At 34.2% G+C, this 19,103-nt stretch overlaps 1 protein-coding gene across 1 annotated transcript in view; it reads left to right on the top strand.

Annotated features, from left to right (window-relative positions):
* PRKAR2B (protein kinase cAMP-dependent type II regulatory subunit beta) overlaps window positions 1-19,103 on the top strand; it is a 129,588-nt gene that overhangs the window by 24,610 nt on the left and 85,875 nt on the right. Inside the window, exon 2 of the mRNA XM_031938756.1 lies at window positions 13,248-13,283. Coding sequence (XP_031794616.1) covers window positions 13,248-13,283 — 36 coding nt within the window. The remainder of the gene's footprint in view (window positions 1-13,247; window positions 13,284-19,103) is intronic.

The following is a 19,103-nucleotide window of genomic DNA, read 5'->3' on the forward strand; positions in this document are numbered from 1 at the left end:
TTGCTTTTTACTTAATACATATATATGTAAAAATCTATGAGTTCATGAGATAATCCCTGTGTGTCTTCTTGAGATTGTCCTTATCTTATAAAATTTTCTGTACACGCATTTGAAATTTTAGGTAAATAGTATACAAGTAACAAGTAGATAGCTACTTGATTTAAACAAAGCAGATGTTTCCAGTGAAAATGTTTATGAAGGTGTTATTGACAGAAGAGTCTTATGGAAATGGAAAAATTCCTTGCAGATTCATTTATCCTAATGCCAGGAAAGACTGGGCAAATTATGGTTTATTAAGATAATGTTATTTTATTCCACTATAAGAAATATCAAAGATGAAGAATTCAAAGTAAAATCTGTGACTGAATGAAATTGGCAAATTATTGTTATCATCTAGCATCAAAATTGTTTTAAAAACTAAATATGTGATATAACAAATCTATATCTCTCCTAGTTTACTTTTATTAGTATTCAGTTTTAGGTAGGAGATCCATGGACTTGCAGTATTTCAACCCCTCAGAAAACACCAACAGAATTTTAGCAAAAGACAATGAATCCTTTCATAAATTTTTGTCTACATTTCTTTATATGGAAGCCATAATTCAGTTCATTTTAAATCATTCAATATCATTAATAATAGTACTGTTACCATAGGAAATTGCAGCTAAGTGGAAGATTAAGTCACAAATATTGTCCCTTCCTTTCATAAAATGCACAAACAGTAGTGGTAACGGTTGAAGTCCTAATATGAATGAGTTTAATCATTTTTTGTCCTTTCTATCAGTGACTGCTAAATTCTCTGTTTTAAGAAGTGGTTTGGAAGATTATGATATTCTTCTTATCTTTTTGTTATCTTCTAAATCTCCAAGCAGAGACAGGGCTTTGGCAAAAAATAGCCTGATGTTTGATCTATATTTCTTCCCTAGAGATGTTTCCCTTTCGCTTGCCTCCTTCCAACTTTATTCTCAGGATAATTGAACTAGTAAATCTTGTGGTAAACAGTCTTGAAAAAGACAAAATAAAGTTTTAAAATAAAGAAAGGGAAATAGGGTTTCCAGGCTTTTGCCAAAAGGAAAAGTCTTCAGTCTTATTCTAGGAAGTAGCCAGAAGAGAAAGAAAAGGAGGGAGAAAGGAGAAAAAAAAGAGGGAAAAGAGGGAAAGTATGAGAGGGGAAAGAGCAGATAGAAGAAATTCTGCACCTCGCAAAATCAGTTTTTAAGTGAAGGAATAAGGACCTATGATTTGAAGCAGCTTATTTGAAAATCTTAGTGGTTATGAGATTGTGGTTTTGTTTGTTTTTTGAGGGGAGGTGGTGCTGCCCTATAATTCCACCTGTGTAGGGAACTTAAGTGATCTGCCCATAATCCTAGTTGATGTATATCAGAGGTAGAATTTGAGTACAGGTCTTCAGATATACCCCACCACTTAGGATTAAAAGAATAGGAGTATCCAGAAAGAGACTATAGTTCCCTACCACTTTTTGCCAATCTGACCATATATACTTTGGCTTGGATACTGTGTGAAGTTCTGCATTCTAGACAATGGGAGTCACATTGTATGATAAAGATGCTGGAAATATGAAATAGTGTCACTTATTATTTGAAAATTTAAGGAAATTAGAGATATTTTAGTTTGCAGAAAAGATAAAAGCAGATAGGTTAACCATTTTCATAAATCTGTAGAATTGTCATATGGTTGAGGGATTTACTATTCTATAAGGCTTTAGTGAAGGACTCAGGAACAATGGTTAAAATTTAAAGGGAGGGACAGCTAGTGGCTCAGTGGATAGAGCACTAGCCCTGAAATCAAGACTACCTGCATTCAAATCTGATCTCAGACACTTAACACTCCCTAGCTGTGTGACCCTGGGCAAGTCGCTTAACCCCAATAGCCTCAGGGGGAAAAATTTATAGGGAAGCAGATTTTGATTTAATCTAAGGATGAGATTAAACATGACTCCAGAGAAGAAAGTGCTGTATGATAGTTAGGGACAGAGCTTCAGATCAAATCAGGGTTTTAACAGTGCCTATTGTACATGGGGTAAGTCACTTAACCTTCCTCCTTAGGTTCAGTTTTCCCATCCACAGATTGGAAGATATTAATACTTCTAGTACTGACATCACAGGACTATTATGATACTCAAAGGAAATAATGCTTGAAAAGTACTTTGAAAACTTAAAAAGCTATATGAATTATCAGTTATTATTAAACTTTTCTTTTTCTAAATGTAATGATTTGACTTATGAAGTTATTTAGGCAGAGGATTGAATAACCACAACATGGATTGGAAGGGGATTGGAGTGGGGTGAATATTGGATGAAGTAACTTTGAAGATTCTGTGAAAAATCGATGCATATTAAACTAAACACTTTGTCACAAATAATCAGTATTTGTTTCAATTAACATTCTTTTGGATTTTTATTTAATTCCTTTACAGAATCAGAAAGCATTATTTGCTAGAAAAATGGCAAATGAAATGTTAATTGGGCTAATTATTCAACTGAGTCCAGGAAGATTATTATGTATATGTCACCTCGGCCCAAATAGAACTATTTCCCAAAAAAGCACATTTAATTAACCTAGATCATTTAGTTCAATTTTAAAATGAGACTAAAGCATCATAAATCCTAGCTCAGAGTTTGTCTTGCATTTACTAGGAACTTCTTTTTGATATATAAGGATATGTATTCTTATGCATAAGTATTTCTAATACCTTTGTTATAATAATAAGCTTGTTTTAAACCGAGACACAATATAATTGCCCCTCATGTCCACATGATTTCCTCTTGTGATTTAGAGTCATTGTTCTTAAATTGGAATACCCCATTGACTTGGTTTTTGTTGGTGGTAGTTTTATGTGTGTGTGTGTGTGTGTGTGTGTGTGTCTGTGTCTGTGTCTGTGTCTGTCTGTGTGTCTGTCTGTCTGTCTGTGTATGTATTTCCAATTCTCCTTAAATTTTTAAGGATTTTTTAAAAATCTTATTTCCTTCCTTTTAGAAGAGTTCCAATATATCTCTTATGTATTTTATTTATGCTATTTGCTTGTTCTTTCCCCTTAAAGTATATCCCCTGAGTGCAAAGGCTGTCTTTTACCCTTCTTTTTATTTGATGCATTAAAACATTCTAAGACATCTATAGGTTTAGCCACATTACCTAAGAGGCACATTAAAACAAATAAGGTTAAGACTCCCTGTTTTGGGAGTTTGTTTTAATTGAAAAGTTAAGATTACAATCACAATTGTCCAGTTAGAAAAAGTCCTAATATTTAGGCATAGGTCTGCCTATCTATATTTATTTCTCAGCATCTTTGTAGTAGAGGCATTTGGGTAAAAAAGTAGCAAAGTATATTACAGTGTCTTTTAATAGATTCAAATTTATAAGAATAAGAGCCATTCTTCTCATATATTAATTTATAAATAGTCTAAGAATGTGAACAAGCAGTTCTCAAGGGAAGAAACTTGGACCATATGGAAAGAATGCTTCAAGTCAGTGAATATTAGAAAAATAGGAATTAAACTAATTCTGAGGTTTGACCTTGGATTGGCAAAGATGACAAAGAAAAGAGTAAATGTTGGAGGGCTGTAGAAAAACAGGCACATTGATGCACTTTTGATTGAACTCTGAATGTGTTCAGCTGTTCTGGAAAGCAGTTGGGAATTCTACACAAAAAGTTACTAAATAATGTATGCCCTTTGACCCAGCTCTCTAAACCACTGCTAGGCCTTTATCCAGAAGAAATCACAAAAAGAGAAAAATGTCCTATATATACAAAAATATTAAAGTATCCCTTTTTGTGGTGGCAAAAAATGGAAATTAAGGGGATGTTTAGCCAAGGGAATGGCTTAAAGAAATTTCTATTATAAAAATGTAATGGAATATTGTCTTGATTTCAAAGAGACATAGAATTGTACAAACTGATACAGAGTGAAATGAGCAGAACCAGCGCGAATTGATTGCTGAATCATAATAGCTAATATTTATATAGTGCCTACTATATGCCAGGCTCTGTACTAGTCCCTCTACAAATATTATCTTATTTGATTCTCCCAACAACCCTGTGAGTTAAGTGTTGGTACCTCCAATTTACATATAAGGAAACTAGGGGAAATTGAGGTTAAATGACTTGACCAGATTACACAGCCAGTGAGTGACTGAGGCTGGATTTGAGTTCAGGTATTCTTGATTCTAGCCCTGGCAGTATGTACACTATAGAATTTAATTGCCCCTCATAACTTTCATGCTATCCATCTCCTGAGAGATAAAGGACTCAAGATGCAGAATAAGATATATATTTTTTGAACATGGGCAATGCGAGATTTGCTTTGATTTAAAATCTCTCCTCCTACCCCCTGATTTTTGGGAACAGAAGATAGGGGAGAAAGTAGATTTCTGGTTTTTTTTTAATAAAATTTAATTTTAGAAAATTGATGGGCTTTGAGAAGAGAGATTGGGTGACTTTTCTTGGAATTTCCCAAATACCTGAGGAAGACAGTACAATAAGTGGCCTAGTCTCTTTCTCTGAATTGTCCATAGGGCTGGTGTTTTTCTCACCCTCTTTGTCTCTGTCACAGCCCTGATTATCAATTTTTTCTGTTTAGCTGATTCTTTGGTCCACTCCTTTCTCTCTGATACAAACTTTGAAATCTTACTTTAGTTCTGAGATAGTTCTCCATTTCATAGAAGCCCCTTAGAGTGTGTCCAAATCCCTCTTTGAATAGAGGGAGCTGTCCAAGCATTGTTTATGCACATGTTAAGTTTTCATAGATTACCTTAAATTTTCCTGGGTTTATATTTTTTCATTGAATTTTTTTTTATCTAATTATGCTACTAAGTAGCTTTTTGATTACTTGAAGACAGATACTTTGGAAAAGAAGACTTTCAGAAAACTGTAAGACCACTGAGAATATACACTGGAATCTAGAAACTTGTAACCTCATGGAAGTTAAGAGCTCCCTTTCTTCCAGTGAAATTTGCAACCTCTCCAGGCTCTTTGTGTTCAATCCTTTTTCCATAAACTTTTCATAGGGAGCAAGTGTTGGAGTCTTTCCTATGATTTTTTTAAATACGGGAGAGAAGGTTAGAGAGAGAGGAAATTTACCATTGTAACACTTGGCTGTCTGTTCTCTGTCACTCTGACCACTTGTTCACATAGTGTTTCAAATACTAAATATTCCAGTAACTGATAAGAATAATTCATGATAGGAATATTGGTAGAGCAGTTCCACTTTGTTTTATGTACACTGCTCTTTTTCTAGTTAAGTTATTCTTTAAGTGTTTTTTATGTCTTAGTGAGGCTTATGCCAACCTCTGTAAATTTTCCTATCACCTGCTTCTTCTTATTTGGTAATTGATCTGACTTTTAGTCTTTTGTTCTCCTTTTCCTTCTCCTCCTCCTCCTCTTCCTCTTTTTCCTATTCCATGTTTTATGAATGAGCTCATAACTCTTAAAGTCCAAGTCTTCTTAAATCTTTTCCACTTGACCCCTTTTCACCTAAGAAATTTTTACAAGACCCCAAGTATAATAGGTATATAAAATAGGTATACAAATCAAATATTTACTGACAATAAATCATAATTTTGCAATGGATAGAGTCCTGGCCCTGAAATCTGGAGGACCTGAGTTCAAATGTGACTTCAGACACTTAACACTTTCTAGCTGTATCACCCTGGGCAAGTCATTTAATCCTAATTGCCCTGCCAAAAAAAAAAGTTACTTTACCTTTTAAAAGACGGGGGGGCAGCTAAATAGTGCAGTGAACAGAGCCCTGGCTCAGAAGTTAGGAAGACCTGAGTTCAAATTCAGCCTCAGACACTTAACACTTAACACTTACTAACTGTGTGATCCTGGGAAAGTTACTTAACCTCAACTACCTCACAAAAAAAAAAAAGGAAAAAAGAAAAAGAATAAATTATAATTTTATTACCTTCCCCATTCAATTACCCAATCCTATAAGGAGTCGCAATCCACAGTTGCTCTAAACCACTGTTGCTCTGTATTTCCATTTTTCTCAATCAGAAAACATTTTTTAAGAACCTGTTTTATATTACTATGGAGCTGCAAGAATACAAAAATTTTTAAAAATCAGTCTTTGCTCTCAAGAAGTTTTGTAATGTCAGAGAAACTGAGGCAAGATAGAGATTAGAGAGTATTTAATAATTTGTTTAAAAGGGAAAGATTTGCTGGGACCAAATGGATCCATGGTTTGGTCCCAGGACTGAATGAGACTGTTGTCTCCAAGACCTATATACATGTGAGTTCTCAATGATCTATATACATGTGGCTCAGATTCAGGGGGTAGACTGAGGCAGGGGCGGAGTCAGGGTGCTAAGAGCAGGAACAGGACTCTGACACAATGGGGTGAGCCACCGGAAATGCGATGATATAGGAGATGGAATGACCTCATTGGGGGAGGAACCCTGGAGATGGGGAGAGGCATCTTGATAGGATGGTATCTTATATTCTGATAGCTTGGGATAGGGAGAAGCATTCTGATATTCTAAAACATAAGATCTTTTATCCTTATCAAATATTCTGATAAAAAGGTAGGGTTGGTTTTGCAGGATTGAGCAAAACAATTATAAACTGAGGCAGAACAATTAGGGAAACTGAGTCAGGACAATAAAAAAGAACTGTCTTTATCCTCTTTTCATAAACAGTTTATCCTCTTTTCATAAAAGACAGTATGCACATACATAAGTTCTATATTTGCAAAATTGTTTAACATGGAGATTGAAGGCTAAGGTTTGATTTCTTTTAACCTTCTGTTTCTAATGACTGTTTAATACTGATTAAAAGGCTCTCAAAGAAATGTTAATAATGTTTTTCTTTTTGTCCATTTCCTCTTTTTCAAACTAAGCACTTTATCTTTTAAAAAGGTGTTGGATTTGCTCTAAAGGTTTATTGTGTTCTTTTCAAGCTTCTTGCAAAATAAGTGATATCATTAGTTAGTTTGATTTCCTAAGATAAATATCAGTTTTTGTATCATGTTTGGCAATTTCTACATCCTTTGCCTTCGATTTTCTTCTTAAAGAAAAAAAGATATACAGACAGAAGATTTCTGGCTAGCCTAGAGTAAATGAGTGAACAAATGAATGAAGACTTTTATTAAGGGCTTGATATGTGTAAAGCACTACTCTCAGTGCTAAGGATATAGATACAAAAGCAAGATAGCCCCTGCCTTCAAGTAGTTTATATTCTATGGGGGGGGGGGGGGGGGGGGGGGGAGAGAGAGAACATACATACATGTACATTAGAAAAATTAGAAAATTAGTCGCACATTAGGGAAAAGTCAGGATACAGGCAAACAATGCCATTTCTAGTGATAAAACCATTCCTCACTTCTAAACTTGGACGGTTTGACAGTACAGAGGACTTCAGTAGTAAGAACATACTTTCTTGAATTTTCAGTTAACTATGACTGCTGAGTAGACAGAGAAAAACAGTTGCCAGGTCTCATTTCCATACAAGCAACTTCTTGGATGTTGGTTCTAGGGGATGGGCTGGAAGGCAAGACTTATTTGGGGAAGATGTTTTGGCTTACAGTTGCAGTTGGGTAGCATTGATTATGGCAAGAAATCCAATGATGCCTGCAGAGTCAGAGCTGAAGCAGGGCCTGTGATAGAAACAAGGCTAGCTGTCCATTTCCAGACCTCTTAAGCTTATGGTCCTAAGCTATGTCCGTTAAATCTTTAGGTTTATGGTAGTTAGGTGCTGGCGGTTCTTTATGTTGCCAGCACCAGCTGCCTCCTTTCTTTCTCTCAGGGTGCTTCAGTTATGTTGGTTTCTCTTCCCTGATTATGAGACTTGAACTTTCATTTCTTAACTTTGTATCACATTTTCCAACATTTTTTGATTTAATATTTAATTTTGATTGATTAACTTTGAATTTATTATTATTATTATTATAAAAAGTTATTACTAAAATTAAATTTGATTGATATCACGTTTTGATTTAATATTTATTCTTAAAGACTGGATACCTAAAATCTTTCCTATTATTCCAGATGACTGAGTAGTCCTAAAATTCTTAGTTACCTTAATACTGTGCTAGGCACTAGGTATGCAAAGAGAAAAAAGAAAACAGTTCTTGTAATGCTGGAGAAACTGAGCAAGACAGAGATTAGAGACCAATTTAATAGTTTATTAAATGGAGAGATATATTGGGACCAAATGAATCCATGGTTGGTCTTAGGGCTGAACAAGACTATTGTCTCAAAGAATTCAGCAAGATTTTTTTAGGATAACGAACAATGACATAATGGGGAAGCTACTTGGATGGGGATAACCTAATGGGGGGAGGCACCTAGGATGACACAATAGAGGGAGATACTGGAGAAGTTACTGATATTCTAATGATGTCTAAAATGGATAGATCTTAAATCCTGTCAAACATTAAGAAGGAATGATTATAGCCTAAAGATATAAAATCTTTATCTCATCAAACATTAAGAGGGAAAGGTTATAACCTCAGGCAGAGTAACTGAATAGGACAATTGGGAAACTAGGGCAGGACATCAAAAGGGAACTGTGGCACAACATTCTTTCCCTTGAGAATCATATATTCCATGGAGTTTGAGATGTGAAATAAACCTAGAAAGGTGTAGAGGGCCACAGATAGTGGGGGGAACTCTGGGTGAGGTATAAGACCCTTTAGCCCAGAGGGAACCTGCTGACAATATCTGGTTCGACTCCCCGTGTCCCCTAAGAGTTCTCTACCTTCCTGAGAAGTCAGGGGTGGTGACAACCTGTATTGTAGTTAAAGCAGAGTGATATCAAGTGGCAAAGAGTCATCTACATACAATAGCAAGTTGTTTATGTAGTTCTGCATGCACAGTCTATAGCAGGGGTCCTCAAACTTTTTAAATAGGGGGCCAGTTCACTGTCTCTCACACTGTTGGAGGGCCGGACTATAGTAAAAACAAAAACTTTGTTTTGTGGGCCTTTAAATAAAGAAAATTCATAACCCTGGGTGAGGGGGATAAACATCCTCAGCTGCTGCATCTGGCCCACGGGCTATAGTTTGAGACTCTAGGTAAGCATATGTGCAGTGTTGTTATAGTTATATAAGGGTATAAGGGTGTATAAAGTATATAAGGGTGAAAGAATTTGGAATAAACGGACTCCATGTTTTGACCATTCAGTGAGTCTTGCCTCATCACTCCTCCACTAAGACCAAGGACTTGGGCTGGTCCTGAGATCCTCCAGAGAGCTAGTTCAGACGGTATCTTTTGGCTCCCCAGCATAGGGGCTCTAGAAAGCATAGTACATTTCAGAACCGCTACTTGGGGGTTCTAGAAAGCACACAACAGAAAAGTAGTTTGAAGACAGATAGTAAAATGCCCTAAATGCCAGACTACATAGGATAGAACCCTAAAACCAAAAGACAACATTCATTTTCAGACTTTCATTGTGGCTTTAGTCAAATCTTATAACTTTTTTTTATTATCATCTCTAAAATAAAGTGCTATTTAAGCACTAAGGTGATTTGATAAATTATTTACTAAGTATTTTGAGCTTCCTAGAAAAGGATGGCATTTTATACTTAAATAATTTACTAGCAAAAGTGGAAGGAAACATTTCTTAAGCACCTCTATGTGCCAGGCATAAGTGTTACCTCAATTGATCCTCATAGTTGCTATCCTTGATCCTCATTTTACAGATGAGAAAACTGAGGCTAACAAATTAAATGACTTGCCATCTGTTACACAGTCAGGAAGTATTGAAGGAAAAAGTTGAACTCAGGTGTCCTTGATGCTAGGCCCAGCATCCTATCCACTGTGCCACTTAACTATTGGAAATGGTAAGAGGGTAAGGACTCAGCCTTACATAGGCAAGCATATTTTCTGCCATATGGTGGTAATTGCTCTTGCCACCAATTTAGGAGAGATAAATTCCATCATCTGCCTAACTACCCTCTTTTGCTAGAAGCCCAAGATAAAGAAAATGCTACATGTGATCCCAAAAGAAATTAAACTGTTTCTGTTTTCTTAGAGCCCACAAAATACTTAACTCCCAAAGCAGACATCAGTCATTTTTGACACAATCCCATAGTCAATGAGTCTAAGGAACTAATCAGGAGTTGCTATGTTGATCATGTCCCTTAACAAGCCACCCTGAATACCATCATAAATGATGAATGAGTGGAAGGCATAAGCAAAAAGTCTAGGATCAGGGTATTGTAAATAAGCCCGAAGGTTAAGAGTTGTGTCCAGTCAACAATTCTTTAATGTCCTCAGTTTTCTTCAGAAGATACAAAATACAAGCATAATATGCTTATTTATTCATTCATTTATTATGTCTAGCAGTATAAGCCCATAGTTAACATTATTTTACTTTTCTCATTTAATATATTAGAGATTTCAAGTATTCAAAATTAGTAGGTCCATTATCATTGATAAAGAAAATAGATTAGAAAGGTAGCCAAATTTATTGAATTATTTTTCTTTATGCTAATTTAATCTACAAATTGTCTTCAGATGATATGATTGAACTGGATCTTGCGCCTCCTATTTTATGATATGATACTGATAGAGCTTGGCAGTCTTCTGGTGTTTCATAGGGTTTGGCAAGTGAGTTTATGTTCTAAACTAGTGTTTCAGTGGCAGTTCATCTCTCTAATTGGTAACATTAAGTATTTTCTTCCTAAGGTAATTCCTGGGCTTGGCAGTTAAACTTTTTCAGGAAATGTTGAAAGTCAAGATCAATATCTTTGCTTTTTTCCATTGAACATCTTTCAGCATCATTTGAGTGGGTCATATCAAAGCTCTTGCTTTCAATGTTTTTATCCTTTTTATCATTTGGTGTTAACTTTGATTTTGTTTTTAACTAATCATTGGTCTGACTGAACTTTTATGTCTCCCAAAAAATATAATTTCCTATCTATTAAGATATCATCATATTGTTTTTGTGATGTTTGATGCTCAATGTCTTGTGTTTTCTGACTTGATTTCTAGAAGAAAATATTCATGATAGATAGTTATATGACTTCTTAGAGATCCATAAGCCTTTAATTTCTTTCATTTCTCAAACTTGAACAGTATTTTCAGCTTCCTAAATTAATTTTTCTTTTTGCTATAAATTTATATTCTATTGGAGGATGGGAGGGAAGAAGACAACATATACACAGAGATGTAAATGCAACTTATATTCCTGACCTCATCTATATGGCTGTTCTCTTCAGTGATACAGATATTAGCTCATCATGCTAATTGTTACTGTTTCATTCATCTATATCCTCCCATAAGTGTGCAAAAGGCCCACCCAACCTGCTAGAGATTTTCTTCACATTATTTTGACAATTCTGTGATGTTAGGGAAGTATGTGGGGCTATTTCTTATGCCTCACTATGCTCTCTCTTGCTGGAAGGCCTGTGACCATATCATTGCTTCTGAAGTATTTTTTTATTCACATCTCTTATACATTTATTCTTCATCATTCCATGTTTGTAATGTGTCACAGAATGTGCTTGCCTATCCACTGTCTCTCTATTGCTCTTTGGGTAATCCTTAACTTCACTTCTTTGAAAGCTGTAATGTTCTATAACTTGAAGCCCTACAACGTCACAGGGAAAACTGATTTTAAGAAATAAGAATCTCTATTTCATTAGAAGCTTGAGATCATTAAAAGAATTTCAGTCTGCCAAGTAAACTAACACAATTCCATTTAAATTCTGGATCCAGTTCATTGCTCATTTATGTATGCCTGAAATTTGAAATGTAGGTTTATTTTGAATCCTAGCATTTTTTGTGCAAATAGGCACTTAATATCTTAGACTGAGTTGGAAGAGAAACCTAGGGATTATATAGGTCATTTCCTTCTGTTTCCAAAGGAAACAGTAGTCCAGAGAAGTAAAATTGAATTGACTTTCCCAAAGTCACACAAGTAATAAGACATAACAGTTGGCTTTTGTACCATGTGCTTCTGCTTACTCAAGATCCAACACTTTTCCTTCTGTACCTCATATTTGACATGGCTTCTCCATTTGGGTATATTTTTGTACTTGTTGGCATAGTGATTTATAAGTGGTTCTAAGGAATTCTAAGGTTTTCAATCTCTTATGTATTCTCCATGTTTAATTTTCCTTTCCTACTCAGCCATCCATAACTGTTAGCAACATGGTCCATACATAATAAATACTTAGTACATTCTTGTTTATTGAATGAAATGTACAGTTATTCAATAAATATTTGCTAAACATCTCATATCTGCCAAATGTTCTAATAGGTTCTGTGGAAAATGTAAAATTTAGATTAAAAGACATGACCCCTACCTTCCTGGCTTTTATAGCTCATGACAAATGAGACATAAATATAGGAAACTACAAAGTAAAATGTTATGTGAGGAGTTAATTATATGCAGTACAAAGTTGATTGTGAGATATCCAGGGAAGATTATCACTGAGATCACAGAAAGTTTTTCATATAGGAGGCAAATATTGAGTTAGACATTAAAGAATAAGTAGGATCATTATCAAAGAATAAGAGATCATAGATTTAGAGCTAGAAAGAACATCAGACATCAATTAATTCACCATGTCCCCTTGCCTTTTTACACATGAAAAACCAGTAAAGTTAGGAAATTTTTCCATGATCCAATGTGCCTGAACTGGGATTCAAGCCTAAGGTCTGACTATAAATCCTACACATAATCTTTCTCCGTCCCCATTGCAATCTACTTGGTCATTCCTCTCGAATTGTGCTAACATTTCCTTGGCTAGACTCCCCACCTTTGCCTAACTCTTCTGTTCTACCTTCCATGAAGTTCTTTAATGCATGTCTCATCAAATCACTTTTTGGTTCAGACCTTTCACTGCATACCAGATAAAGTTTGAACTCCTTATCTTGATATTCAGAATTTTATATAATCTGGCTTCTGCCTGTATTTCTAACCTAATCTTAAACACTTTATTTTCTAGTTAAAATGGTCACCTTGCCCTAAACACCTCTACTTCTTTGCTGCCTTTACTTACTTTATTCCATGTGCCTGGAATGTTCTCTCACAAAGAGAAGGGAAGACATGAATGGACATTGATATCCATTGTATATGTATGTGTGTAATCTTTTGGTAATTTAACTCATTACAACAATGACTGATCAAACTATGTGGTTTTAATATTTAAGTAATAAAAAATTTAGTTTCTTTTATCAACAGAATTGAAAAAATGTCATTTTACTTTAATATTTGATTTGTGCACTTTCATGTTTTACATAAATTTCTAATCACAAATTCATTCTTTTTTTCCATATAGCTCCTGTGATAAACCGGTTTACTAGACGTGCATCAGGTAAGTCTACTATCTTTGTGCTTGCATTGACCTGCGTGATGATAATGTATTAAAGATAGTGTTTATAATATCTTTTTTTAAAACTTCATATTTTCTAGCAATTTTCAGACAAATAAAAGAGTGCCTAATTTATTTAAAATTATCAAGTGAATGAAGTGAGTTTTTTTAGTTAATGAAAGCTTATTCCCTCAAGATCCAGAATTTTAAAAATAATTTCGAACAAGGAAACTTTTCTAACTGTTCAAATAAAACAATTTTTGGCATGTTGGAGGGATAAATTTCAAGCTGCCTTTTTGCCTGAGCTATAAAAGGAAAAATTAGTTCTGGAAGGCTTACTTTGTTTCCATTTTTACCATAATGTTTGATACATTAAAATTGATTTCTAAATCTGCTGATAGTTGATGGCTTATAGAGTTAACTATAAATGTATGCAACAAAATATAATTTTTAAGAAAATATGCCTGATTATGGTGGAAGCCTTTATGTTTTCTTGAAATTGTTATAATCTTGAGGGTTTTTTTTTCATCATAACTGCTGAAAATGAAATGACAGTATATTTTGTCAGGCTGGCTGGCTATTTCTGATATCTGATGTCAAACAGGTAACAATCATAGGTCAAAGCAAAAATCTACAAAACTACAATAATTATAACTATGTATATGTGTATGTGTGTATGTATTTTTGTGTGTATGTATAGATAAAAGAAAAAATTACAGAAAACTAGTCCTAAGATCATCTGTTATTTGCCCAAAAGATGGGCAAATAATATACTAATTTGATTGTCAGAGTTCCTAGAGTAAATAATTTCTATTTCTATCAATGACTGTATTGACGTGAGAACTGAGGCTTAGTGTCCATTAAAATATTTTGCTTTTGGACAAGTTTGATTAATAACAATTATGAACTATATGTAATATTAATTGGTAGATTGGAAGCTCAAAAATGAAGATTTGGTTTGACAAATCTTGACCTATAGTCCATAGGAAGCAAAGCTATATTAATTATATTTCAAAAGAACTTAGCTGTGACTATAATGATGATGGAAGGCAATAGAATGTTAAAGCAAAAAGGAAATAGCAAAATTGAACATTTCAATTCTGCAAAAATAGCATAAGAAAAACAGATCAAAGAGATATAATTTGGAAATTAGCTATACATAGAGGAAGCAAAATACAATAAACATTAAGCTAATAAAATTATGTGATAATAGAGAGGTCTTATAGATAGTGATAATTACTATTATTCAGGTAACACAGTATGCCCAAACCTAATTGGTTACTATATTTTTGATCTACTTTTTTTTAAAAACATACTAAATAAAATTGTGAGAGTTCATGAAATATAATGAATAAAGTGAAATCAGGAGACTTGGGTTTTTCATCTTGCCTCTGATACTAGCTTTGACCATTATCCAGGCATTTAAGCTCTGAGAATCTTAGGCATCTCTAAAACTGCATAAGATTGCAGTATTTTTAGCTGGTAAAAGTTCCCACACTGATTAATTCAAAGGTCATCTTCATAAATAATCATCATTAAAAGAAAGAGTGAGATCAATGTAGTATCCAGGAGATTTGGCTATATTTTTTTTTTTACTTTTTAAAGATGTCCATGAAATAAAACTATGATGTTTAAAAAGTTCAAGAGATATGATTTTTTTGTAATTTAATCATTTTATTAACAAAACTAGCATGTATATTAATGAAAAGAGGTCTATGGCACTATTGCATGCCAAAGATCATTCATGACATTGGGTTCATAGTTTGTGCCCTTGGAAGATACAGTGTTCCTGAGGCTAGTAATCAACACTGATTGTTTAACAATGAAATGTAGGTTCATTCTAAAGAGGATCTTGAGGTATATAACTTGGATCATACAAGATTTGGTCAAAGAAATTTATCAATTTCCCTATCACCTGTCTGACAAAAGGGAGAATCCACATTTTCTTAGATCTAAGTAAACACAATGAGCAAGAAAACATTCATTATCTTAAACTTAAATTTTCTTTTACTGCCTGAATAAATCTTAGTCTGGGTAAGTCTTTGCCCAAGATATCCTACACTTGTTTATTTCTGAATGAGAAAGTAGAAAAGAGGATAAACCTTGGTCCTCATTCAATTATTTGTTATTAATACACAGAGAAATAATCTTTTTTTTTCAATAATTTAATCAAAAGGCTAGAAAATATCTTCTAGTTTATGGAAAAAATAAGGCATGCTTAATGTGTATTAATATGTAGATATGTATTAATGTGTATTAATATGTAGATTAAAATGTAGATATACCATCTCTTTATATCTAATCTATCTCTTCCCATTGATCCCCAAATGGAAATCAAATCTATTTTTCATGCTACTAATGCCAAGACATTTTCAAATGGAGGCAATTAAGTTTCAATCTCTTCTTATATAACAGAATGTTAGATGATGAACTGAAATCACAAAGGAGGTTGGAAAAACTCTTTAGTAGAAAATGTCTTGGGAAGATTCTGAATATCAACTGGCAAGAATAGATACCAGATACTGAGGTCCTTTATCAAGCTAAACTGCCAAGCATTCAACTCTATTGCAAAGAGTGTAATGTGCAATTCTTCTAAACATATTTCCATATTCATCATGCTGTACAAGAAAAATCAGATCAAAGGGGAAAAAATAAGAAAAAAAAAACACAAGCAAGCAAACAACAGCAACAAAAAGGTCAAAATATTATGCTTCAAATGCACATTGAGTCTCCATAGTTCTCTCTGGATGTGGATGACATTTTTATCCCAAGTCTATTGGAATCAACACATTGTTGAGAAGAGACAAGTCCACACAATTGATTATCATATAATCTTATTGTGTGTAATGTTCTCTTGGTTCTGCTCACTTAGCATCAGTTCATGTAAGTCTTTCCAGGCTTTTCTAAAATCAGCCTGCTTGTCATTTCTTATACAACAATAACATCCCATTACATTTATATACCATAACTTACTCAGCTATTCCTCAGTTGATGGGCACCCACTCAATTTCCAATTCCCCCTCACTACATACAGGGCTGCTACAAACATCCATGCACATGTGGGTCCATTCCCCTCTTTTATGATCTCTTTGAGACACAAACCCAGGAGTGACACTATTGGATGAAAGGGTATGTATAATTTTATATCCTTTTAGGCATAGTTCCAAACTGGTGACAACATCTTTCATAGGGGAAATGTAACCTTGAGGGTTTTATACCATAACTAGTAAAGTCTCAGGAGAGGAGAAGAAATAAAGATAGGAACAAGGATGTATATTGAGATGTTGAGACTGTCTTTAAAAATAGTCTGGGAAACCTTTGTTCCCATCAGAACTTAATAAAACAGTCTGGGAAGTTCCCAAAAGTTTGTTTAAAGATGTTAACTAGACAAGCTCAGAATGGATGATTTTTTTAAAAGAGTTTTGGCCTCACATTAATTGAGACAATAGAGGCTGAGTGAGAAGAATTTCGACTAAACAGGATATTCTGGGAGAATTAATCTGATTGTGATTCTCATTTTAACAATTACTGATAATAAGCTAATTGAGGATTCACATCAATACAAGGACATTCTCAAGGTCTTTCTGAAGAACTTTGTAATCAGTTGTATGTCATGGAAGACACTGATAAAGGATTGCTCAGCATAGAGTGCCCACATCAAAAAAAAGCATTATGCTTTCTTCATTATTATTGAAGCAAAATTACAGTAACTCAAAAGAAAGATGAGATTTGCACATTTAGAGACATCTCCCCTCTAAGTGTTCATATGGATTATTTGTGCCTGACCTGTGGTAGAACCTCCCAAATTTGTAATAGTCTGATATAACCACAGTTGTACCTACTGTACCTTGACCCTGACACAATGCTATCAAGCCAACCAACCGTATATGGTACTTTGGGATGTAATTAATTTTGGCCTTGGATTTTAACCAATCAAACTTACAGTATTGTTACCTGTCTTGGGCTTCAATTCCCTCTTAATACTATTTTTTTTATCTTTCCTAGTTTGGAAGATCATTTCTTTTAAACAAATAAGATGGAAGCAAATCCAGTGTTGTACTGTTTTGATTTCATTCTATCATTTTTTAACATGACACTTCTCCTCCAAAGTCCTAACTATTTTTGTTAGTCCCCTGACAATTAAAAGAAACTCCTTTTTAAATTATTAGTCTTAAATCATTTGGATTTAAGTATTCCTTGAAATTTTTATGGTATTCATCTTAAATTATGTAACCCTTCTTTTAGCTTTTGAATATTCCCTTTTACATTCAGATCATGTCAGAGAATTCTCTATTTAGTATACATTGGCTTTTCAGTGAATTGTTTTCTTTTCTTTAGAATTATTTACAGATTAAATTCAGATTTTTATTTTTCTTATTCTTTACCTCTATTGTAGGAATTCTTAACATGGGGTCCATGAGTTTTTAAAAATATATATTTTATATAAAATATTAAATAATAAGATTTAAAATATGTTAATGGAATTGGTTTCCTTTGTAATCCTATGGATTTTATTTTATGCACTTAAGAACACTCTGAGAAGGAGTCTTTAGGCTTCATCAGATTGCCAAAGGGGTCCATGTCACAAAAAAAGGTTAAGAACTCCTGTTCTATAACCACATTCCCCTTTAGAATAGCAAAGAGTCAAACCTACCTTATCTCAAAGTTTGTTCCTTTAAAAATTTTTTTTTCCTCAAGCCTAAGCTACTTGTCTCTGCTTTTAAAAACTGAATAAAGTTGTCCCCATTACTTCCATATTGCCAGCTTCTTTAGAAGCTCTTTCTTAGATCCAAACTTCTCTAGGCCATAAAACACACAAAAAAAAATCCATAAGATTCTAAAGGATGACTGACCAATTTTGTGGCTGTGAAAATAAGATTGCAAATCTGGGGCTAAATTAAGATGAATTGGCTGACAGCAGAAAATTTTGGAAAAGAACACGCATTCATTAATTGCCTAGTTGGTAGAAGACCATGATTAAGTCATAAGAAACTTCATAAGTTATATAATGTTGATCTCTATTATGTTGCTGAATCTTTTAATTCAACATAGTCATAGATAGGGAAACTAGGTGACTCTAGGCTAGTCACTTTACTCAGTTTGCCTCAGTTTCCTTATCTATAAAATGAGCTCCAGTTTCTTTGCAAGAAAGCCCCAAATGGGGTCATGAAGAATTATACATAAGTGAAAAATGACTGAAAATAACTAAAGTCATAAAGGAGATATCAGCAATTAGGTGAACTATCCAAAGAAATAAGGTTATAAAGGTGATAGTAAGTAGTAGAACAGGGATTTGAGCTCTGATTCACTATCTCTAAATCTGTATACTCCTTTACTGTGCAGTGACAAGTCTCTCAAAAATCTTTCATTCATAAAACTAATTCACCACAGGTTCATGAATTCTTCACATTCAGTGCCACTATCTCATTGCCATTAATTCCTAATGGTTGTCAGGACTTCCTGGCTAACCCCACATCATTTCTACATCCCTTGGCAGTTGAAGCAGATCTCCTTCCATTCCCTACATTGTCCCAGGGGTGCTTCAGCCACACACTTTGCTATTGACATGGGTAGCCATGCTGATTCTGTTCTACCTTGGAAATATCATGAGTGTCAGGAAGTATGCCAAAGTTAATGCCCCAACTCTCCATTGCATTAATGATTGGGCAATCAAGCTAGTCCCAGGGCCCCTACTCCCTGCAGATCAAATCTATTTACCTCAGGCTTGAGACTTGAGCACTGTGGGAATTGATGGATGCTAACATTAAATGTGAGTTCATTTGGCCATTTAATTAATACACATCCTGCCCTGGGACACTAGTG

Source organism: Sarcophilus harrisii, chromosome 5 (assembly GCF_902635505.1).
Source record: "Sarcophilus harrisii chromosome 5, mSarHar1.11, whole genome shotgun sequence".
In the NCBI taxonomy this organism is placed as follows: domain Eukaryota; kingdom Metazoa; phylum Chordata; class Mammalia; order Dasyuromorphia; family Dasyuridae; genus Sarcophilus; species Sarcophilus harrisii.